This window comes from Plasmodium inui, assembly GCF_000524495.1.
Source record: "Plasmodium inui San Antonio 1 unplaced genomic scaffold supercont1.9, whole genome shotgun sequence".
NCBI lineage: Eukaryota > Apicomplexa > Aconoidasida > Haemosporida > Plasmodiidae > Plasmodium > Plasmodium inui.
Window position 1 is genome coordinate 856821 of NW_008481843.1, and position 23885 is coordinate 880705.

At 45.7% G+C, this 23885-nt stretch overlaps 5 protein-coding genes across 5 annotated transcripts; 2 read left to right on the forward strand and 3 right to left on the reverse strand.

Annotated features, from left to right (window-relative positions):
• Positions 1-775: 775 nt before the first annotated feature.
• On the forward strand, positions 776-1582 carry C922_02685 (hypothetical protein; the record flags this gene model as incomplete). Its single annotated transcript, XM_008818284.1, has 1 exon — positions 776-1582. The coding sequence occupies one exon, from the start codon at positions 776-778 to the stop codon at positions 1580-1582; it is 807 nt and encodes a 268-aa protein (XP_008816506.1).
• Positions 1583-1749: 167 nt separating this feature from the next.
• C922_02686 (hypothetical protein) lies at positions 1750-6584 on the reverse strand (the record flags this gene model as incomplete). Its single annotated transcript, XM_008818285.1, has 3 exons — positions 1750-1768; positions 1914-2620; positions 2808-6584. The coding sequence occupies 3 exons, from the start codon at positions 6582-6584 to the stop codon at positions 1750-1752; spliced, it is 4503 nt and encodes a 1500-aa protein (XP_008816507.1).
• A 1431-nt stretch (positions 6585-8015) lies between these two features.
• C922_02687 (hypothetical protein) lies at positions 8016-10421 on the reverse strand (the record flags this gene model as incomplete). Its single annotated transcript, XM_008818286.1, has 1 exon — positions 8016-10421. One exon carries the CDS (start codon positions 10419-10421, stop codon positions 8016-8018), a length of 2406 nt encoding a protein of 801 aa, XP_008816508.1.
• Positions 10422-14181: 3760 nt separating this feature from the next.
• Positions 14182-20355, forward strand: C922_02688 (hypothetical protein; the record flags this gene model as incomplete). The annotated part of the gene is made up of 1 exon (XM_008818287.1): positions 14182-20355. The coding sequence occupies one exon, from the start codon at positions 14182-14184 to the stop codon at positions 20353-20355; it is 6174 nt and encodes a 2057-aa protein (XP_008816509.1).
• Positions 20356-21668: 1313 nt separating this feature from the next.
• On the reverse strand, positions 21669-23261 carry C922_02689 (protein disulfide-isomerase; the record flags this gene model as incomplete). Its single annotated transcript, XM_008818288.1, has 2 exons — positions 21669-22947; positions 23089-23261. The coding sequence occupies 2 exons, from the start codon at positions 23259-23261 to the stop codon at positions 21669-21671; spliced, it is 1452 nt and encodes a 483-aa protein (XP_008816510.1).
• Positions 23262-23885: the final 624 nt, after the last annotated feature.

Here is a 23885-nt window from a genome sequence, read left to right on the forward strand (position 1 = left end):
TTTTTTTCCTAACTGTTCACAATAGGTTGACGACATTTTACCAAATTGGTCCCCTTTTTGGAAAAGGTTATCTGAAGAGGGGTCAAAAAAAAAAAATATATATATCCAAAAAGTGAACGGGTGAAACTTACATGCGAACTGATTCATCTTGGTCTCTCTTAAAGTCAGGCGTACGGCGCCGTTTGGGCTATTTTTCCCATTTAAACCGTTATATATCACGCTAGGAGAGAATGCAACAAGGGGGGGAGCAGTTTATATGATCGTGCCGGCTGATTTACTATGCACATATGTACGCATGCGCTGCGCGCCTTCATTCTTCTACGCCGGCTCACGTATCGCGGGAGCGAGGTAGCGCGAAGGGGATTCTAAACAGGCCATGCATAAGAAGGAAATCACCCACGGAACAGAAGGGAAAAGGACGCACCACAATGTAGTACAGCGCGGCGCGGCACAATACAGAGTGGTAGTGCTCAACTCAGCGCAGTGCAACATTTGTGGCCCCTCACCTCCTCTCAGCTGCGCAAAAATGCAGAGAGGAGGAGCAATCTTGGGGGGGCTGCAGAAGTAACAAAACAGAAGGGGCCGTGTGGAAAATATGCTTTTTTTAGGCCTATGCGCGATTTTTTTCGTTTTCTCCCCATCGTTTTCCCCAGAAGGTGGCGGCGCAGCCGAGGCGGTACTGCCTAATAGCAGCATAGCAAAGGTGGTAGCGCGCCGTGGGAGGACAGCAAATGTAGTGTCTCCACCCCGTGGAAACCTAACTTTTGTACCCAGCATGAAAGGATGGAAGCCTGAACGGAGTAGACCAAACAAAGTGAACGTGTTGATAAACTCGCCCGCACAAATAAAACTTTCCGAAATAGAAGACAATCGAGACAGGAGTGGGAAATTCTGTGTTATCGAAATATGTGGCAAAGCCCGATGGGTGGAGGAGGGAAGGTACTATGACGTGTTCAGAATAAAGCAAGAAGAAAATAAAAGCATTTACCTCAACAGAGTGTTTTTTTATAGTACGATGGAAGGGAAGCTGCTCTTCGGCACCCCCTTTTTAGACAATGTAAGAATCAAAGCAACCATTATGAAGCATTTCCGAGGAAATAAAATTTACCGATTAAAATTTAAGCCGAAGAAAAATTACAAAAGGTTTTATGGACACAGACAAGAAATGAGCAGAATTTACATAGACAAATTTGAAATTAATAACAACCTCGTGGATCGGGAAAGAAGGAAGTATAATTTTTTTAGAGATGATTCGATTTACTACGTCCTTAATCGTATTCACAACATGGTTAGGCCCAGCTTAGAGTTAAAGCATTTAAAAAAACACTTTATGGACTACCTGAACAAATTTTGTAGCCTCAAGTTTGAGACTTTTTACAAACACAGGGGGAATTACAAAAGGGAGAAGATGCTTCGGAATATTTTGAAGACAAAAAAGTTGAGCAAACGACCCGAGGTGCAGGAAGAGGTGCGGAAGATCGAAGAGGAGAAGGAGAGCAGGCGTCTGAATAAGTATGACCCCCTTGCTGACTTCGACCCGGTGGCCAATGAGTGTCTCATACGAGAGCACTTTTACGCGTGAGTGGCGTCTTCCCGCGGCGCCAATAACGAACAAAAATGGAGCAAAATGGCTTGAAGTGGCGCAAGGGAAGAGTTGCCCCACGCGCGTGTTCGCGTAAACGTGTACATAAACGTGTACATACATGTATACATACAACCGCGTTGCCGGGGACCACCCCCCCCCCATGTTCATCTTCCGCGTCTGCTCCTTCCTAGGGAAGGGCCGCTCAAAATAGAGCAGCTTGGTGATTTTATAAATCAGCGGTATGGAAACATTTTCCACATTTTTAATGCCATAGAATTTTAAGGCTCTTCTAAATTTGTGATTCCTCACAAAGAGGTTAATGAGGGACTGGTCATCCAGGTCCATATGCTTTTCCTTTAGAAGCCCCAATTTTAACGACCACGCTCTGAGGGATATGCTCTCATCAGACATGTAATTCGCTTCCGTTTCGATTCCATTCGTTTGTTTTATATTAAAGTCAGTTGATCGCGTGATATGTGCTTCTTCCCTCGCTGAGTTTTTCGTTGTTGGGAGTTTCTTCTCCTTTTCCGTTTTATACACACCATCGTTTGGTATGCCTCTCTGGCGGTTTTCCACTTCTCCATTTGGTTCATTGACCACATCGGTCATTCTTTCATTGGACAGATCGATGACTGTGTTTTTCTCCCCCTCCTTTGTGTTGTAAAAATCTTGAATAAGCTCCTCCGGGTGTTCACTCACATATTTATAATTATGAATGAGGAAGTCTATTTCCTTGTTGGAATTTTTATTTTTATATTTCTCCTCGCCGAGTAACTTCTCCACGTAATTTCCTCCTGTTAATTTGTCCTGCTGTCCATGTAGGAAGAGCAGATCCATTTGTCGGTCCAGATTGAGAAGTTCTTTTTTGTTCCTTTCGTCGTGAGGGCTATTCTTATCACCACTTGGTGTGTCCTCACTGGATTTACCCAACAAATCTTGATCATTGAAAATTACGTCCTCATCATTTTCCCCATCGACTGCTTCCAATTCGTGAAAGTTTCTCATTTTTCTTTTCCTTTTGTAGTATCCTAGCACCTGCACGTGTGGGGGAAGGGAAAGCAAGCAATCAAAAAGGAGGTGATGTGGCACACATGGATAAGGATGCGCTCCGAATTAGAGCATATATATATTCCCCTACTGATAGAAACCACGGCATGGACAATAATATGTGGAGAGGGAAATTATTTGGTCTAATTGCGGAAAAACTTCTTTCTTTCCTCACCTCGTAGGATGCGTGCTTGTATCGCTTCAGTTCGTCGTCGTCCTCCTGGGGGCTGCTTCCAATGGCGTCATCCTCAATGTTCCTCTTTTCGTCTTTATTTTCCTTCTCCTTTTCTTTCACGTTCAAGGGGTGTATTCCCTCGTTGTCCCCCTGCCTCACAATTTTGCTGACTCTTAGGAAGGGTTTGCTTGGCGAGTCCTCCACATATCCCTGCGCGGGGCCGCACGGCTCATCACTTCCAAGGGGGAGCCTCTCACCACGTGCATCAGAACTGTCCCCCCTCTCGCCCTCTTGCGTCCTTCTCCGAATCAGCTTTTCCAGTTCCTTTTTTCTGAACAGATTGCCAATGTTTATGGCCTTCTTCACAATGTCTTCCACGTTTATTTCTTTCTCAGTAGGGGAATTTGCCCCCTGGTTTGAGTCCCCTTTGTCCATTTGGACGTCACAACTGGATTGACGCAGGGCTCCGTTTTGTAGGCAGTCCATAGAGTGCACCGAGTCTATAGAGTGCACCGAGTTCATCTCGTCCCTCCAGATGGTTGACCTTTCGTTGGTCCTTTTCCCCACGGGTGTCTTTTCTCCTTTCACGTTTTTTTCTTCGGGGTATAAATCGGGGGCGCGCTCCTGTGTGTTGTTTTTTGCTTCCCCTTCTTTATATGATCCACTGTGCGGTTCATTCGTCGGATCATCCTGCTGCTTCTGCTCACTCTCCTCATCCACGAAGGTGTTCAAATAATTTTCGAGATCATCCTCCAGGAGGGCTTCACTCAGTTTGGCTTGTTGCGTGTTGGATGCGGGGGGAGAGGCTGTGCCCGCGGATGTGCCTCCTCGTTCTCTGGTTCCTTCGTCAACGGGGTCTGCGAGGTTGTCTCCGTTGCGCGTCCCGTTAGTGAGATCTCCTCCAATGGGCCCACTTCCAGTGGGACTATTTCCCGTCGAACCGCTTGCTTCCATCCCCCCTGCACCACCATACGTGGCACCCAAAAAGTCCCGCTCGCTGGTCACGTCAAACTGCTGCGCGTCGAGGAGCCTATGATACTCGCTAAACTCCTCGACCCCCTTATCGACGAGATTGTCTCTAAATTCGTCCTCATCATAAATATCGAATCCGTCAAGGGAAACCTGATCTCTATCCCCAAAGTAGTAATACATTTTTTCATTCCAAGTTTTTATATCATCTCCAAAGAGCTTGGACGCTTCCTCTATGCACTTCTCTTCATCCTTGGGAAGGTTCATGCTTAGGTTTTGGCTGAAGATGTGCTTGAGTTCTTTTTTCACGTTGAAGAAGGAGCGTTCGGCGGCGGCTCCATCGCCTTCCACTCCATCGCTATTCTCGTCGTCAATGCTTTGGTTGTCACTGTTTGGGATACCCTCGCCTGTGTCGTGCCTCCCGTGGGTGAAATCCCCCCCGAATTTCTCACGGCCGACGTAGCCGCCACGGTCCGCCCCCTTGGGAAGGTCATCCTCCACTTCGTCATCTTCCCGAAAGATATTCCTCCTTTTAAGCTTCCTTTTTTTTTCTTTCTCGTTTATGTACTGAAGGTCTGTGAGTTTGACTTTCCCCTTGGTGCGGTGGGGATACTGTCCTGGGGTTCGACCCTCATCCTCCTCGTCGTAGTCGCCGTCATCGTTGTCCTCCTCATCCATATTCCCCTCCTTAACCTCTTCCGCTTCGTCGAGGTACCTGGCCCAGTCGGGCTGTGCCCCCCCTGCGGAGTCCCTCCTCCCACCTGGTCCATCATGTGTAGCGCTTTCTCTTTTGTTCAGATCGCCGGTTAGGGCTTGGTTCCACCGGTGTAGCATCTCACGTGAGGCTTCACGGGATGTGCTGCTGACCTTTTCACCGCGATTCGCTTTCACATCCGTATCAGTCTTTTTTTTTCCCTCACTTAGGACATTTTGTTTAATTTGGCTGATGTTATCCTTTAGGTACATGAGGGTCTGTTTGTTTCCATCGGAGACACTGTCGTCGCGTTTGTTCATTAGTTTCTTGGTCGCACGTTCATGGTAGAGACGGAAAAAATCATCTGAGTCGTCTTCCATGGGGACGGTTTGGTCGTCCTCCCACCCTTCGGTGTTCCTGTCAGTGGTGCATTTCTCCATGGATTCATCCAAGCTGTCCACATTGTCGCTAAAGAATTTATTCAAATTTTCGTGAGTTATTTGAGTCGATTCGAATGGGGGTTCTTCCCCTTGGTGGCTGTCACCTTCATCTGGGGTGTCTGTGTCGGAAGAACCCTCCCTAAATCGCTCAATTTCATCCCTTAACGCTTTATTCTGCTTCTTCAACGCTTCGAGACTGAACTTTTCCTCGGCTTGTTCATCGTCTGGGGTGGGCAGTGCACCAATTTCTTGTAAAAACTCTTCATTGTCTGCATGCTGCTCCAGCATATCTTCGTAGTTATTGTTCGGTGACGTCAGTTCATTGTAACGGAGGATGAAAGGAGCGAACTGACTCTTCTTCAAATGAGAAACCTTCTTCAATTCATCTAGCTGTTCTTTCTTATCGAACAAATTATGTACGTTTTTTTTCTTCTGCTTTTTCAGTTCATTATATTTTTTTAAGTATTGGATCATATGGTAGTTCTGCGTGACGTAGGATGGACATGGCATGTACTTATTTTGCTCCTTCACGGTCTCCTGTTGATTTAGAACACGGAGACATGCTTCCTCCTCCAGGGTGTATAAGGTGACTTCAATTCTGTTACTCAGCACATCTATTTTTCTAACCTTTAAATCTTTTAGGTAATCTCCAATGGATATTTTTTTCTTCTTCACATCTTTGACTAGTGACTTGGGATCCCTATTGTAGTGACCCAAGTTTAGGAAGGCCAATGTCTTGCACCCGATGTCTATGTAGGCCCCTTCTTCGTTTATGTGTTGGACCACTCCACTTACTGTGTCTTCTATCTTGAAGTGAGTAATTTTTTTTTTCCTCTTGGATGAGCTTTCCTCCTTGATGTACATGAGATCTTCCTCCTCCTCGTTGGTTCTGAAGTCCACGCCCAGCTGCTTCTTCACCTCATCAGGGGTGTTGGCTGCGTTAGCGGTGTTGGCAGTGTTAGCGTTATTGGCTGCGTCGGCGGTATTGTCTGCGTCGGCGGTATTGTCTGCGTCGGAGGTATTGGCTACGTCGGAGGTAATGGATACGTCATTGATGTTGGCGGGGGGAAGATTCATCTGGTTCGAGGTTACATCTTCCGAGGGGCCTTGTGGGGGTCCCGCCAGGTACTCGTTTGCCGCTTCCCCCTTCGAGTCTGCCGTCTCGCCTGTTGTCGAACTTCCCCTCTCCCCAGTGCGCGGCCGCAAAACCCCCGCGCTGCTCAACTTTTGCAAGCTCCGACACAGCGCCTTAATTTCTTCTTCATTGTTGGTGACCTGAATGATCCCATTCTTCTTGTGGATGTAGCATATGACGACATCGATGTACTTTCCCACCTGATACTTCTTTCCCAGTTGCGCCTTGTCTTCAAAATACCGTTTAATGTATAGGTGTGCAAAGTTGATGGCGTTTATGTCTACCTTAATCAGGTGATTCTCTACCTGCACAATTTTTCCTCGCACTTCGTCCCCTAGCTTGAAAAAATCAACCGGCAGTTTGTACTTGCGTCTACACACCTTAGTTGTACTCATTAACTCTTGGTCCCTTTTCATTTTCTCTTTAATCTTTTCATACAGGTCGTACTTCCATCTTTTTAACAGGAGATTTTTTTTGGGCAATTTTTGGATATACGTGACGGAGTAGTTTTTATTTTTTTTTCTTCTTTCTTTATTCATGTCGTCTTCTTCGTTGGTTAACGTGGCGAAGTATTCGAATAGGTCGTTTCCACTTATGTATATTGGTTTTTTTTTTTTTTTTTTTTCCTTCCCAGGTTTGTGTCTGTTCCCTCTCTGCCGCTTGGGGGGAGAGGAAAGCGTGGGCGGCTCGCGATGAAGGTGTACTTCGCCAGTGCTTCGCCTTTTGCTGGGAAGAAGCAAAGAGTGAGCGCCGTTACCGCGACTTTCATTTTCTGCCCCCGGGGTGGAGCGGCGCAGGGGAGGGGAGAGCCCTGCTCTGCTTCCTCTTATGACCGCGGTTCGGATCACGACTGGATTACGCCTGAGGAATTATTCCCTCTCGTGCTGCTCCTCGGCACACATAGACACCTGCGCTATGACTTTACCGGATGGGAGATAACCCAACCAGGCGGATCTATTTCGTAGGTAGGCCCGTCACAACTGTGAGGTATATTCCACCTGTATGGATTTACGCCGTTGGACGTTTCGCTATTGTGTCTTTGTGTGGGGGGGTATGATTCACTCCTGGGTGTTTCCTCGATCAAATGGTTTTTCGTCCAGGGACCTCACTGGGATGCATTTTCATGGAAAGGTGATATGGCGAGTATATCTCCCCTTCACTGGAGAGGGGGATGCATGCCTCTTCTTAAAGGGTGAATTCTATGTGTACAAATTGGGGAAGTAGTAACTGAGAAAGTACAGACTGGGGAAGTAGAGACTGTTCCTCAGTGGTGATCTGCAGCTATACAATTTCGTCGCTGATACTTCTGCTTGTCCCCCTTCTGCAGAAAATATGCTCAAGGGTACTTCTTAAACCGGGAGGGGAAAGAGGCACCTTTTGACGGTTTCCCCAAATGTACCTCAGATTGTCGCAGCATTTGTGCCCTCCACGTTTATCGGGACTAGGGGCATCGGAAGAGCGGCACGAGAAAGGTACCGACTAGTTCGATTTATTCTCTGCACGTGTGGTGAGTGTACAGAGATTCACTGTATTTGTCGCGTTCCCCCTTTGGGATGCCAACCCGCTTGGGGCACCCCTAAAAAATAGCAACACAAATGGAGGATCTGGCGTGCGCTCGTGAAAGAGCCGAAAAGGTAAGAATAGTTCGTGCGGAAGTGCCTACGAAAAGAGGGGGCGAGAAGCAGCAAGAATGGAAAAATTTGGATGGATAAAAGGGGTCCCTTGTTGCCTCTGCACCTGTTGCCTCCGCATTGTTGCCTCCACATCTCCGTTAGCACCCTGGAATGGCGACGTGCCGAGCGGTGACGCAGCACAGGGGAGCAGTTTCCCCACAGCGAAGAGGAAAAGACGCTTTCTCGCCTACTTGACGGGATAACTGAGTGGATCCATTGCCTTCCTCCGTGCCCCATCCCCCCAAAAAAAAAAAAATGATTCACTCACGAGGAGGAACATGGGTGGCACTTCAATCTTCATCCTTTTTTCGGCTTAAAGCAGCGCAAAAGAACTCGGTTTATATTGTACTGTAGGTATAGTATCCCGATAATGACAAGCAGGACGCCAAGGGAGAAGCACACCGCGTTGGTGGATTCGATAACGGATTCTTCCTCGCGCATTATTATAGTGGTGAGGCTACTGAAGAAGACGATATTGGACATGATTAGCGGAATGACAGAAGTGACGCTAAATTTAGACAACGAGATGTTTAGAAAGAACAACTGATTGCATAAGCAGAAGAGAGTGAGCATGATCAGTACGTAGGCGAAGGGGTGTGTAAACATGTGAAGCTTTTCTCTGGAAAAAATTCCTATGATCTGCTCCGAAAAAATATTTACGAACCCTCCTGACATGCCACACAATGTGCAACAGCATATTCTGTAGAGGATTTCTGGGTGCTTGATTCTGTTCGGCTTGTCCGTCGCCGAGTAGATGGACGCGATGATCGCCAGGTACTGCATCTGGACGGGGTCGCTTCGTACACGGGTGTTACTACTTTCGGTTGGGTCGTTTGGGTTGCTGGGCTTGTTTGGATCGTTTGGACCGCTTCGGCCGCCTGGGTCACTTCTCCCCCCGGCGCTCGCGGGGCTACTGCCAATGCTTGCCTTGCCCGGGCTGCCCCTTTCACGCGTGGGAGAATAAACCATCAGCGAAAAGGGCTCCCCATCTTTCCAATTTTCACAGGAATCAATTTTATCGGCACATTTAAGGACCTCTATTGGACAGAAGGGTTCGTTACCTGCGATCGAACTGGGGTGACTCGATTGGGGAGTCAGTTCGGGGGGGTCCTCCACGGTAGGATTAGTTTGTTTACGCCGATCTATGTTACGGAAGAAACTTTTTCGTTTCTTCCTGCACACTTTTAACCCCCCCCTGCTCTTATTTTGAAGAAATTTTTTTATCATTTTGATACTTTCGTAAGGTGATAATAGGAAGCTTTTTTTTTTTCTTTTCCTTTTCTGGGTAGATGTAGATTCTGCACTGTCATCTTGTGTGGGTTCTATAATCGGTTCTAAGTTGGAGCAGCTCGTTGTGTGGCTTCCGCTGTTGATGTGGTCTTCGCTTTGGTAAGTTAGCTTATTTTCATTTTTGTCACTCGGGTGGATGGCTGTTTCACTGCAGTAGAGATCGTATCGTGATTCCACTCGCTTGGGCCATTCTGTATGTAGCATATCTGAGTTTCCTCGATGAACGGGGGGAAATTTTCCCTGGAGGGTTTGCTGAACTTCTCCTTTTCGCGCATCCCATGAGCGATTGCTTCTGCGAAATTGAGGTGGGTGTCTTTTTCTCTCTCTGTTACTTGACTTGAAATTGATCTTTCTAATCTTCTCAGTTCGATGCTTAGCAAATGTATTATTGGGAGGTAGACGTGGTATGGAGTCACCGGGTCTGTAATTAATCAGTGCGTTTCTTCGACCAACATTGATTGTCTTTTCCCCCACTTTGGGATGTCTCTTCACTCTGAATTTTTCCGCCTGACTGGAAGGAATTATCCCATCGTTGGAGCGAGGTGCAGAGTTGTCTCCTTCGTTTGATATATCCACAGATGTTTCCTTCCTAGTGGGACTACTCCTTTGTTGTCCATTCGTGATGAGACTATCCCCACGGGTGTTGCCTTTATCGGAACTTCTGATGGAGGCTAGGGGATCATCTGTTCCCTTCAAGGGGTGTTTCAAGGGGTATTCCAAAGGGTGCTTTAAAGGGCGCTCGAAAGGGTCCCTCTCAGGATGCCCCCTCTTGCCAGTTTTAAAGGAAGTTCCCCTTCCCGACGGTTTCGCACGAGTATCCATTTTTTTAAAAAGCGAGATTTCACATGAATCTGTGCATGTGTTTGCAACAAATTTGTTTATGTATAAAAGTTTCTCACCTTTAAAAGAAACCTTTTTTATATCTCTAAAGAGAAAAGGAAGCAAACAAACGATTAGCAGAGTAACAATGATTGTGAAGGTGAGGATAAGATAAATAATAACCTTTGTCTGACTGTACAACCTAGCCACATCGTTCATACTATGTATGTCAACTTTCTTTTCCGAAAAAATTATGATTAAGGCGATGCCACAAATTAGGAAAAAGGATCCCATGTACTGATGCAACTTTGTTCTGATTTTCAACGAAATGTTTGTAATGATTAAATTCCACAAAATGTGTACTCCTGCAAAAGGTGCAACCAATGCAGCGGAGGTGAAATACAAGGAACAGACGGTGAGTATTGGGTCTACGACTACGCTGAGTAACGTTCCAGACAACCACATGGTCATTTGGGACATGTGTTTTTTTTTCGCGTCCTCTTTGCTATAGCTGTCATGGACTAATTTGTCTCCCAGTGCCCCGAGGAAAGAGCCAACAAAGGAGATGGCTATTCCGATCCATGTGGTGTCCATTTGAGGGGGAAGGGGAGGGGGGAGTTTCGGGGCTTAAAAAGGCGAAGTGGGCCAATGAGTCTCCACACAATGTGTACGTGTTCGTATAGACTCCTTTAGTAGAGATACATTTGCACATGGGGCGGTAGTGATCGAGGGAGGATATGTCCACGCAGCATGTTGTTTTGTAGGAAGTGTAAAAAAAAAAAAGAAAAAATCGGGCATCCCTCTAAGAAGTCAAATTTGAGTCTTAGGAAGGGAAAGACGAAAAAAAGAAAAAAAAAGGAAAAAATTTAAGTTCAAATGTGCGAATGCAAAGTAGCCCCTCGCAAAGGGTCAATGTCACCTATTTGCACACATGAAGAAAAGTGGTCTACACATGGAGTGCAGAAAAAAAAAAAAAAGGAGCATTTTGCATAGGTCTTTTCGTACAAAAAAAGAACGGAGTTGTCATTGTACTTTGTGATTTTTAAAGAAACATACTTGAGCGTCATTTGAGGGAACGAAAATAGAGAAGCATGATTCAGCGGTGAGAGTTACATTGTGGTGGAAGTCGCCCATTTGGCAATACAATACGGCTCAACCCTTCTCCGTATACTTTGGATAGCAATTATGAGGATACCTCCGAAAGGCACATTTCGGGAACGCAAGGCAGATTTTAATTTGGAGGGGGGACGACGGAGTTATATTCTCTGCGCTTTGCCCTGCCATGACTGCTAATGAGATTGCCAATAAGGGTGACTTCTCAAGGAATGTTCCGTGAAAAAGACAAACATCATCCCAGTAGTTGCAAGAGTGTGCATCCCAGTGGACAAAAGTGGGTCTGTCAAGGAATGCCGCCTTTTCCGGCAAAGAATTCGTGCGTGTGCATGTAGAGCACTTCATATGGAAGAACCTTTTTCTTAACTTGAAATTTTATAATTTTTAAAAGTCGCTAAGGCGTGAACCTCTACTGGGGTAAAGCGCGAACAGCGGTTGTGCGTCCTTTTTTTAAAATATCGAAATTGGCAACACATGCCCCCTTTTCTTTTCATAATTAGCAAGCACATGAGGGTCCCTTGATATGCGAACGAGTGTTCGTTCATTCATTCCGATATGGACTACAAGGAATGGAAACCCCAGGCAGCTGCGCGTGTTGACGTGAAACCGTGCACCAACAGCTTACTCAAATGGAAAGCCCAATCAAGAACGTGTGCCACGTATTAAAACAACTTCACGTGGGGCCTCCCAAACGGTATCGTTGCCTTATGACTGGCCAAATAGCGGTGGGGCAGATATTCCATTTTGTGTGAACTGTAATTGCGAAGCCCAAGTGTCTACGGGGAGGAAGTCTCTCTGAGGGGGTATTTATTTGCACGAAAGATGGAACGGAAGGATTCTCCCCCCCTTTGTGCCTCGCATCCGTTGTCCCCATCTTTTGACATTACTGAATGGTCTCCCCTGGAATGATTAAGACGTGGTAGGAGGAAAGGAAGACACGCTCGGGTGCTCATCCGCAAGCGAAAAAGTGAAAATGGAAAAGCATAAGCCTGTAATAATGGAATAACGAACAACCCAATAACGTAGTAACGTAATAATGAGCAGACAGAACAGAGGGAAGGCATTTTCACCTGACCGGTTTATATTTTTTTTCCAAAGGGTAACCCTCTTTCGATGGTGACAAAAGACGATTAGGCAAAAAAGAAAGCTCACTTGTAAGAGCTTTAGCGAAGCAAAAAGGGGGGGAAGCCGAATGGATAATCTAATTTATCAGAAAAAAGAAAGGAGTACAAAATGTGCGAAGTAGAGAAAGGCTTAAATTTTCCTTTTCGATTTTGGCTAGTTGGATTGTTTTTTTTTTCTTTTTATTTCTCTGGCTAGCCAATTCAACTAGGTGTACAGCGGAACATACTTCACACTTCCAAAATGGAGGGTCACACATCAGGCGATGCACATGTGTACATCTGTACGCCGTGTTCTCCTTCCTAACTGTCACTTAATCGATTAGGAAAAAAACAATTACGTGAAAGCCAAGATGACAAAAAAATGCCCCTAACTGGAATAAGTTTTCCATAGAGAAATGTGTGTGGGGCGCAATTTGAAAGACTGAGCGCCATTGACACCGAACCCCCTGTGCGGATAAACCGATCGAATTAGAAATTGGCAAAACGCGTTGTCCGTATAATACGTTGAATCCTTTTTAGGCAAATTTTTCGAGACAGGGAAAAAGTGGCTCTTTCGTTAGAGTGCCCTCCCAGGTTGGCAAGTCCAAACATATCGGTCGGTAATCGTGCATCCTAGTAAAGAGGAAAATGTTAAAATGTTCACATGTGTCAGTGTGCTTCCCATGCATGTGTATACACCAATCCGGGAAAAACGGTTAAACAAAATTGGACTTTTTTTTTCCGTTCCTCAAACAATCCATGAGATGACCACCATTACTATTACTCATAAAACTCAGGTGGCACTCGGTTGGATGGCAAAAGAGAAAACACATCTCTTCTATTGTCTGTCCATTTATTTAGCACTTGGCTAGGAAATGTAAAAATTATAAGACTTATTTCTCTTTTTTTTTGTTCACGGATAGGATTTAATCTATAAATGACAGATCTGATTATACGTTTTAAGCAAAAAAAAAAAAAAAGAACCAATACGAAAGGAGCAAGCTACGCTTAGCGAAAATGATGGGGGAAAACTATTAAAAAAAAAAAAAAACACTATTCACGCGAATTCCCTTTAGCAGATATTATTGACTGGAACGGAAATGGCAACCAACAAATCAACCAACCGATCAGTCATGGCGTGAGGGCCTCCGTTTTGATCGCTCTAACGAAGCATTGTTGCAATTCGTATGATTTGATCATCGCCGCTATGGTCATCATATTGTTCCTTGCCTTTTTGAGGGCTCTCTTTTAAAATTTTGCGCGAGCCAACGAGCAAAATGAATAGGCGTATTTTTCGTCGCACGCCGGAAATTTGGCACAATCATGCCAATCGTCTGCATGCTAGTTATGCGAAAGAGCAAATGGCAAATTGGCATATTACCAAATGTACATATGAGGATGAGCATCCTTGCTAATTTTGCGATTATCGCCTGTTTCACTTTCCATTCCGCTCTTCCGTGTTTTATTTCATTTTATTCCATTTTACCCCATTTCATTTTCATATCATTTTATTTCTTTTTCTATCTAGGAAGTTGACCAACAGATGGTCTTTTCGACCCGCAGCGAGTGATTTTTTCGTTTGCTACCATAGGCGACACGGGGGGCGCGGATATACTTCTGTGCAATTGCGGAAATGCGCAAATAGGCAAATCGGCATATACCCGTAAACGCGTTCGGTGCTGTATAGGCTCGCTTGGAGGACCGGCGGAAGGGCGGCAAGCGGGGGGGCAAGAAATGGCCTACAAAAGTGAAAGCGGAAAAAAGACTATGGCATGACGAGCATTTGCTAATATTACATATTGTATCTACAGACGTATATGCGAGTGCTCGTTGCTTCTATGTAGGCGTAAAGCATACATATGGGCCTCTATAGTGCGCAAGCCAATCTGTTCTTTTTCTGGCTCAGGTCAGTTTTTCGACGTGCATTTTTTTTCCCCTAATTTTTTTTTTTTCCCCACGCCGTTTTTCCACGTATCCCCGGCTTCCCCAAGGCGACCACTCGCTATTCGATAGAGCCCCCAGCAGGATTATCCTGAATCGAACTGTATTGAAAAAAAAAAAAAATGTTACGTAAACGTATACTACATTCATAAAACATACTGACGAAGCCACTATCCAGAAATTTCCAAAAAGGAAAAATGAAAGAGAAGAACAGCAGAAGGAATAATCTTGGTGGTGGCGGACAAAGGGAAGGAAGTCAAAAGCGAAGCGACGGTGGCAACAATCATACCGGCAGTGCTTTCAGCGGCGGATTGGATAATGCCGTCAAAAACGGGCTCGGTAACGGCGTCGCCCAGAGTTACGAGAACACCTCCGACAACGGCCCTGGCGACGGCTTGGGCCCCCACTTTGACGACAGCTGCGACGTTGGTTGCAACCCTGTCGAGGATTCCATGGACGCATCGAAGCCTATCCAAGTTGGCGGACAACTTAATGGAAGTAAAAATGAAGGAGTAATTAACCTGGACAGCGGGCAGGAGGTATATTACGTCGAGGGTAGCGAGGACGCTGTGAACAATCTTGATGAAGAAAAAAAAGGGGCCGAGGGGAGAAGGCTAACAGGTGAGAGAGGCGCCGTGGGGGGAGAAAAACACAGCCTGTGCAATGAAGTGGTAGACAGAGACAAATGCGCAAAGGAGTCGAACCGCCATAATTGCGAAGCTCCTGTGGAGGGGTTATGCATGGATAGTGAAGTACCGGATGAGAATTTGGGCCAGTTGTTTATCCAAAGCCTTAAAGGAGATCACTGCAACGGCAGCAGTGGCAGCGGCGATCGCCCCGTGGAGGGCGAGACCTCCGCAGTTGTCGTTAGCGGCGTCGGCCATACCCCTAACTGCATGGGTTTCCCCCCCAAGGAGCGCCCGCAGTTCCGAGTGCAAAGCGCGGAGGTAGTGAAGTTGCAAAAAAAGGGAAAAGGCAAATTTATTAGCGGGGAAACGAATCTCAAGAGCGGCAACGATGAAAAAAAGGAAGAAGTGGTTGTGTCCCTCGGGAATAACCCCAGTGTGTTCAATCCCGAGGCTGACATAGGGATGAGCAAAGTGGGGAGGAGAAAGGGGAAACGGGAGCAGACTGCAAGCAGTGCAAAGATGGAGGATGAAGGTGCCTTACGGTTTGTCCCCGTGGGGTGCAACGTGAAAGAGTACAGCAATGGTAACATCAATGGTAACAGCAATGGTAACAGCAATGGTAACATCAATGGTAACAGCACTGGTAACAAGAACGGTAACAGCAATGGTAACAGTAATGGTAACAGCCGAGCCAACACCGGCCAGCACAGCGGAGCCAACAGCGGCGGCGACAGTAACGTCAATGGCGGCGGCCAGTTTGGAAAAAACCTAATGATCAAGGCAGGCGCAAGGAAGAGCCGGAAGATGCGCAAGGGGAAGGTAAAAACGAAGAAAAAAATCATACGAAAGAAGAAGTCCAAGTGCACCCTGAAAGGGAACTCCGCAAGTAGCCGATTCAAGTATGAGACAACACACGCAAGAAACGGAAAGTTAAAAAATGAGAAGAAGAATTACCTAAAGGACGAGCGATACTATAACAACAACGGCGACAGCAGGGCTGCGTCTGGTAGCGGAGTTATACACGATATAAGTAACAAATTTTCTAATATCAAAATCAGCAAACATTTTTTTTTAAAAATGGATGACGATGATGAAGAGGAGGACTACGACGAGGTAGACCAAGTGGAAGGCGTCAAGGAGGGGGAAAAGGACGATGCGCGCTCAAGTAGGCAAAGTTCCATGTCTCTGAACTTATCGAAAAAGGATTTCCGAAAAAAAATTATCATCCTGGACGAGCGTGCCAATTGGGGGAGAGGAACCATCGGCCATGTAGGCAGCAGCAGTGGTAAGGGTGATGGGTCATCTGGGGCAGGAGGATCCTCCTCCAGTGGAGCTCACCCCACCAATGAAAGAAGCGATAACCACGGTAACGAAGGAGGAAGTGACCCAAAGAGCCAAAACAAAGTGATGAAGAAAATTTTAACAAGCGAAGAAAGTTTAACTCTCCTAAACAACGTGAAAGAAATAAACATGAAGAGATTCAATTTCGATGACATCATTTCCAACAAAGATTCTCTAATGGAACAGTTCATGTTGTACAATCTGTTTTCCTATGACATCACTATACTTAAGGGCCCCCTGAAATTTATGTATACCTACTGCTTGTTTAAAAATTTAAGATTGTATTACCAGATTCAGGACAAAACTGTGTACATTGATGAGAAGGTCATTCCAAACTGTCGCATTAAGGACAACCTAATCGATACTCACTCGATAATCCTTAACATGTACAACACTTACTGCAAACATCTGAATCGGAATAAGATTCCCATCGATGATTTTATTAATTTGAATTATTTTAATATTCATAATGTGAAATTTGCGAAGAAAAATGTGCAACACAATAAAAGCTATGATGATAACATTTTGCCGGAGAAGGATAACAGGAAGATCAGCTCTATGTACAAATTCAGATCTTACCTTTATTCCAATCACTCCAATGATGAGAAGGACTCCCCTGGGAAACTTGTGGCTGTGGATTCACAAAAGAAAGACCTCCTTAAGGTGGAAAAAGGGGGGAATGTCCCACTTGTGACAGGGAATGAGAATAAGAAGGGGAGAATCTCTCGGGGGGGATCCAACGCGGAGATTCCTCCAGAGCAGTTCAGTGCGATACAGAAGGATTCCTCGAAGGATTACCTGCATCTCTGCAAGGATGCCGCCCCTGTAACGTGCAAGGTAGAGAAGGATGCCCCGTGCGCTTCGCAACATTTTCCGCAAGAAAGTCAAGTCACTGACAGGAGAGCCGACTCGAAGCAGATCGATCGGAGGGTCCTGATCAATGAAGCTACCAAGCGGGAGGCGGAGCTATGCGGGGAAGAAGTGGAAAAAGTGGAAAAAGTGGAAAAAGTGAAAGACGTGGCAGAAGTGAAAGACGTGGAAGAAGTAGGACAAGTGAATGAAGCGGGGGTAAACGAGGTGGGTGACGACCCCCTAACCGCGCAGAAGGGGCGCAAGAGGAAGATGCTGATGGGGGGCAGCAAAGATGAGGCGTCTGACTGTGCGAGTAAGAAACAGAGGGGACGCGAAGCTGATGTGGGGGAGGGCGCCAAGGGGAATCAGGACGTGCATTGCGGAAATGTCGCTTTACGAGCATATGGGGAGACGCACCAAGTGGGAAGTGAGTCCAGCCACGCGACGTTGCCCCTATGCCAGGTGAAGAAAGAAATACCTGGCATGCTGGAGTCTGCGGAGAGCCCCAAATGTGAAGAGGCGGCCACCGTAGTGGCCCGCATAAAAGATGAAGAGGAAGAAGAAGAGGCGACTGAAGGGGAAAGCTACAGCTCCCTGGTGATCCCCGTTGATGGGGGCGCCGAAGCTGGAAGAGTGGTAATAAAAAGCGAGCAAGGGGTGAAGGAGGAACACGTGACAACAGACGGGAACAGGAAGCACTTAACAAACAAATACAACGAATCGATCACAAGGGGGTGCATCGAAGCAGAGGGATGCATGGAAGCAGCAGGAGGCATCGAATCAACGGGAGAGTCCCAAAAGAGACTGATGCTGCGAAACAGAAATATCAAGGAGGAAAAGGCAATAAAGAATAACAAGCTGGGGAGGCCCTGCAAACAAAGCGGCTCGTCCAATGTGCCAATCAAAAGAGGAAGGAAAAAATTTTTCTGTAACAATAATCTGTCCCTTATGAAAAATAGACGAAGGAAAAGAGGACGTATCACTCCAAGGAAGACAAAGAGGAAGACGGAGGATAGAGGAACCAGGGGACGTGAATACCATTTTAAGGAAGAAGATTCAGACTCTGGTGAGTACACAGAATATGGGGAGGATGTTAGTGAGCTGGAAAATGTGAACGTGATGCTGTTGGAGAGGATAAAGAATAATTACAAAATGATAATGGAGAATGCTAAGTTGAATAGGAAGAAGAACCAGGAGAAAATGATGTTGATGAGAGGAGGTGCTGGTGCCTCCGCCGCTACTGCTGGAGGTCCTTCTCGAAGGGTGGATAACTGCGCGGGAAATGACGGTCGGCTTCCTGAAGGGAGCAGCAATGGGATCGGTATAGGGGGAAACGGGCCAAGCGGATCAAACGGGGAAAGCGGTCCAATCGGGGCACGCAGAGCAGGCAGGGGAGGCGGACCAAACGGCTATAGCTCCTCTGTGAACAATAAGATAAGTGGAAATCACGATGTTGGTGCTAACAAAGATGAGAAAGTGAGCGGAGGTAAGCAGGCCGGACTTCTAGAGGGGGACGCAACGGGGATTTACAAACGTAACAACAACGAAATGTCGGAGAAGGAAAAGAAGTATATGCTTTCAGTTAACTTGATATACAATAACAATTTTAACATCCTAGATATCAAGGTGAATACCCATTTTTCACACAACTACCACATATCGCTATTCTTCCTCTGTAAGTACACGTCCTATAATCTGTTTCTGCATCCGATTAATAAGAACGAGCACATCGTCTCGTCGGTAATTTTGAATTCGAAAAATGAAGTGCTGACGGATAATGGGAACTTCTTTGTGCTGAGATATTTACTCTCCTTTCTGAGCAATAAAATTTCAAGCCTGAGGAAGTGCTATGCGAATGCACTGTACAACTCGTACCTGCTGCAAATGCCGATACGAATCTTTCGGCACAATAATTTGAAGACCAAGTACAGTCCCAACTATGGCATTCGGTACGATGGGATATACAAGATTGTGAATGCTTTCACCTGCAATGATTATTCTACATCGGAGTATAAGAGGGACATCCTGTATGTTTTTAAGAGGCTGTATGTGGACAAGTGCTTTATCCCACGGAAGTGCTCTTTTTATGAAAATCAGTGCGAGAGGAAGAAGTACCTAATTGAAAAGAACTCCGTCTCGATTAACGTCTTCTTGAATAGCGAAATGATTATGACTTTGACTATCCCATATCTGAAGAATTACAAATCGACTACCTTCATGAATTTTAATCACATCTACAGGTTCATTCGGAGCAGGTGCATCAAGGAGAAGCTGGCTTGCCAGTGGGTCCGTGGCGATGTGCGCATGTACGAGGCGTGCAAGCGGAAGCTGCGTGAGGAGGAGACCCTTCGACGGTCAGCTTCCCCCGAGGGGGGCGAATCGGGGCAGACTACATACGAAGTGGACGGTCACCCGAGGAACGCCCCCATGGGGGGTGGCACCCTTGCCCCCCCAACTGGGACAGGAGGCTCAGACACGTTCCCCTTCTGGTGTCGCGGGAAGTACCTCCCACTGGTGCTGGTCCTAGAGACGCTAAACTTCCAAAAGGAGATTAATGAGAACCAACGAATTAGAACGAAAAATTTAAAAAATATGGAAATATCCATCCGTAAGACGGAGATCCCAATAAACTGCGAAATGGCAAAGAGGCCAGCCCATCTGTTCATCCCAATCAAAAGCAAAGAAGCGATAGCAGCGCATATCGAATTGAAGAGGCCATTCGAGGATACATGGAATCCATATGAAGATCTGTCAGCTGGAAGGGAAAGATTTAAAATTCCAGTAGAGAACTCAGTGGATGATTCCCTCCCCCCCATGAATTTTACCTATGTCAGTAAGACCCTCTTCTTTTCCAGACTGCCTCCATACAATCTGTTGCCACTCTGTTCAGGGTGCGCACCACAGAATTATAGCAAAAAGGAATTTGATGAAATATATATCAACGGGTATTGCAAAGCGTTGCGGCATAAACGAACGAACAAAATTTACTGCGATGGAAATAAGAGCTACGACATTAACGACTTTAATGTGCTGGCTGCCTGCTCGGGGAACTGTCTGTGTGACCCTTTAAAATGCACCAATCAATTTCCTGAGGGATTACACTACCCTGTGAAGGTGGTCAAAACGCGCGACATCGGATGGGACATCGTTTCCTCCTCTTACATAAAAGCGAATTCTCTAATTATGCATTACGTTGGAGAAATAACCACCAGGAAAGAAATGATTTCTAGAGAGCACGAATACGACAAGAAAGGGTATTTCAATTACTTCATCGAGACGGCAGAGGTGGATGAGACTTATAATGACGACTGGAAGATCCCGTGCATTGACGCGCTCTTCATTTCGAACGTAGCTCGGTTTTTAAACCACTCGTGCGAGCCGAATGTGAACGTGATTACCATATGGCGCGGCGACAATTACCCCTCCGTCGGCATCTTTGCCTCCAAGGACATCAAGCCGGATGAGCCCCTCAAGTATCACTACGGCATTAACTACAAGAACATCAAGTGCATGTGCAATTCGAAGAAGTGCAAGGGGTACATCGGGTGAAGTGCGGCTACGGGGAAACGGTTTTGCTATCAGCGCCTTCGTTGTTAGTGGTTCTTCTGTTAGTGGTTTTGCTACTATCCATTTTTCTGTTAGCGCTTTCCCTGTTAGCGCTTTCCCTGTTAGCGCTTTCCCATTAGAGGCTTCCCCCGTTCAGCCTTGTCGCCCCCTTTTTCATTGTGCCGGCTTGCGGGGTGTGCTTATGCGGTGCGGTCCATGTGGCTCGCATCAGGCAGGAAATCAGCCTATGCGGGCGCAGCCCCGAGTAGGGCTGCGTAGCAGTGCGAGGACGTATCTGTGGATATCCCCTCGATTAGTTAGTAAACGCTACTTGGGGCTACGTCCTCCCGAAGCGCCACTCCGATTACCGCCGCGGGGGAAGAAACGGCCAATTTTATGCCAACATTATATGTCAACTTTATGCTAACTTTACTTACCCTTTTAAAACCCACCATGAATTATTTATTTATATTTCTATAGTGTATATACTGTGAATACGTGCACGTATCTGTCACCACATCTTTACGTTGTGGGAGTTTAAAAAGGAAAGGCATAAAGTGGAGAAAACGGTGCATGCACGCACCGTAGGTAATAGTAGTTATAGGTACAGCCTACAGAGGATCTGCGGGTAATCCGAGTGGAGTTTACAAGGTGATCAATGGTCAACGCGGCAATACGTAGGCATATCACATGGGGGGGTAATACATTTTTACGCAGGGTGAAAAAAGAAAAAAAAGGAAAAAAGAAAACATTTTTCATAAAAAGCACCAAATTAGCGGTGCTCAAAAGGAATGCACGTTCGGTGAGCGACCCGGTATTGTAAAACGTAACAATTGGCATGTTCACTTGCGAAGATATCACAGGTGTGGTGTTTCCCTCTATTGATTCCCACAACGTGGATTTTGAACTTGCATTTTGGGTGAGCGATATCGTGTTCATTGGTTTATTCTGTTGATCTCTTTTATATATAAGCACATGGGCAGGATGAATGCGGTTCCGCCTGATTCAGCATTTGGGAGGGGTGTGCCTACTCTCTCTGGTACTGCGACTTTGTAATGTTTCGTTCGCTTAACGCATACATATTGTTGCTTGTTACCCGTCGTGCTTTTTTTTTTTTTTTTTTTTTTCCTTTTTCCAGCTAGACTATAGGATTGTGTACACCCTATAACAATGTTTCACCGAACTTTCGTCCTGTTCATATACAAAGGTGTCGTGTACAGATTTTTCAATATCTTTTGTGGGGGTCAATCCATAGAGAAGCTCTCCACGTGGGAAGTAAAAAGTTGACCCCAGTGAGAGGAGCTGCGTATTTTCTTTTATAACTCCTCCGCAGTGGGATCCTCAAGATCTGGGACGCCCTCCACTGAGATGGGCGTGTTAGAGGCATGCTTATTTAGGAAATCGACAAAGCCCTTTAATGATCTTTCCCCCTCGTAAGGCAGTGGGATTTTTGAACCCGCCTTTACAAAAAAGATGGTTGGAAATCCTGACCACTCAAAATCTTTAATTGGTGTTTCGTTCAGCGTGCCATCCATTTTGGCAACAATTATGGAATCATATTTTTTTAATTTCCTACCGAGGTCTTCATATATGGGTTCTAACTTTTTGCAATGACCGCACCAGGGAGCGTAGATTTCAATGAGGACATCCTTTCCACTTTTAAGGACGACATCAATGAAGGAATTTCCGACGACGACCTTAACAGGAGAAGCATTATCATCCTCCTCAGGAATGGGTTCTGACTTGAGGGATTTTTCAACTTTGCCCTCTTCTACTTCTTTAAAGAAAGTTACAATGGCTTTGTGATTATGTAGGGACTCTTTCGCATTGGGCAGTAAGTATCGTCCTTCACTAGATTGGTAAGCTAATCCTGGGAATTCATTTAATCCTAAGGACGCTCTAGCATGATCGGCATATTCAGGGATGTTTAGGAGGACAAAGTGTGTTTTTTTTCTCAATTCAGATGCTGCGAGTCGCACTTCTTCTTTTATTTCATTGTACTGTTCTGTTGTTGCACAGACCCATACCAATTCTTTGGGACTCTCTGCATAGAAACGATAATTTTCGGTATTTATTTCTCCAAACAGTGGGAAGGATTCGGTGGATACGAACTCGCTTAGAGGTACCTTCTCGTCGTAATCTACTTTCTTCTCATCCTTTCTGTAGCATGAGATTTTATTATGTTTTTCATTTTTTTTTACAAAAAATTTTGCGATTTCTCGATTTTTGTCTCCAACTTCGTTGAAACTTTTGTATAGCTCGTTATCTTCAGAAGTATATTCCAGGTAGAATGCGACTGCTATGTTTTTCTCCTTCAGAACGTCCTCTATGTTGGTGGTAATTTCCGTGAACACTGGACCGGTCATTTGTTGCAGCCAGTCTACGATTGACTGAGCGGTTCTTCCTCCTCCGTAGTTCACTCGGTTCTTCTTATTAAACATGATCATGGTTGGGTATCCTGTGATTCCATACTCTTGCGCTAGGGCGTTCTCCGTGGTGGCGTCTACACTGGCTAGCTTTATTTCGCTCTTCTTCTCCGCCAGCAGATTCGCCGCTTCATTGTACTCCGGGATGAGTCTTTTGCAGTGTCCGCACCTTGGAAGGGGAGAGAATTGCATGAGCGGTGGAAGCAGTATCGGAGGTAGATACAGCGGTGAATACCGCTTAGACCAGCTTCGGTTCCGATTCGGTCCCGGTTCAGTGCCACTTGGTCCATAGAGGGGGGCATATCATTACCATGGAGCGAAAAACATGACCAACACGACGTCATTCTTCGTAATAAAATTGTTCAGCTGTCCATCGTGTATTGTCGTGATGTGCTCATTAAACAGATCTCCATGCGCACGTGCATAGTTGCGAAGAACAAGGGGGATTAACAATAGGAGCAGGGATAACAATTTGTTCCTCATCTTAGGCGCCAAATTTGTGTAAAGGGGTGTAGGCGGGGGGAAATGAGCAGGGCAGCTCTCTGAAGGGATGCACTCTTCCGTTACGTTTATGAAGGAGAAAAAAAAAAAAAAAAAAAAAAAATGAGATCGACTTGATATGACAAGGGTGAAAAGGTAACAGCGCGGTGTGAGGCTGTGTATCGAATTGTGTTCAAGTAGGCGAAGAATAATCTGACGCGGCTTAAAAGCAATTGAGGCCCACTTTCCCCTTTAGCTACGCACAGTGGTTAGCAGCGCAGTACACGATTGAGTGGAGGGAGGGTTGCAGCAATTCGCCTATGCGTGTATATGTGCTTACAAAAAATATTTTCTCAGTTCGCATAAGCAGGCTAAGATACGAACGTGTGCGATGGGGGGGGAAGCAATAACTCGTCACAATAGGTAGTTTAAGCGCGGCGTGAAAATGATCAAGGATCATCGAAGCTGACCGAGAGTGACGTAAATTCTAAGAATGCTTACTCGTTCAAATTACATTGTTCACTCGTTTGTTAAAAGAAAAAAAAAAAAGAAAAGAAATTTGCAGGTTAGGTATGAGCGTATGTTTTTAAAAAAAAAAAAAAAAAAAAAAAAAATTACACTACAGCT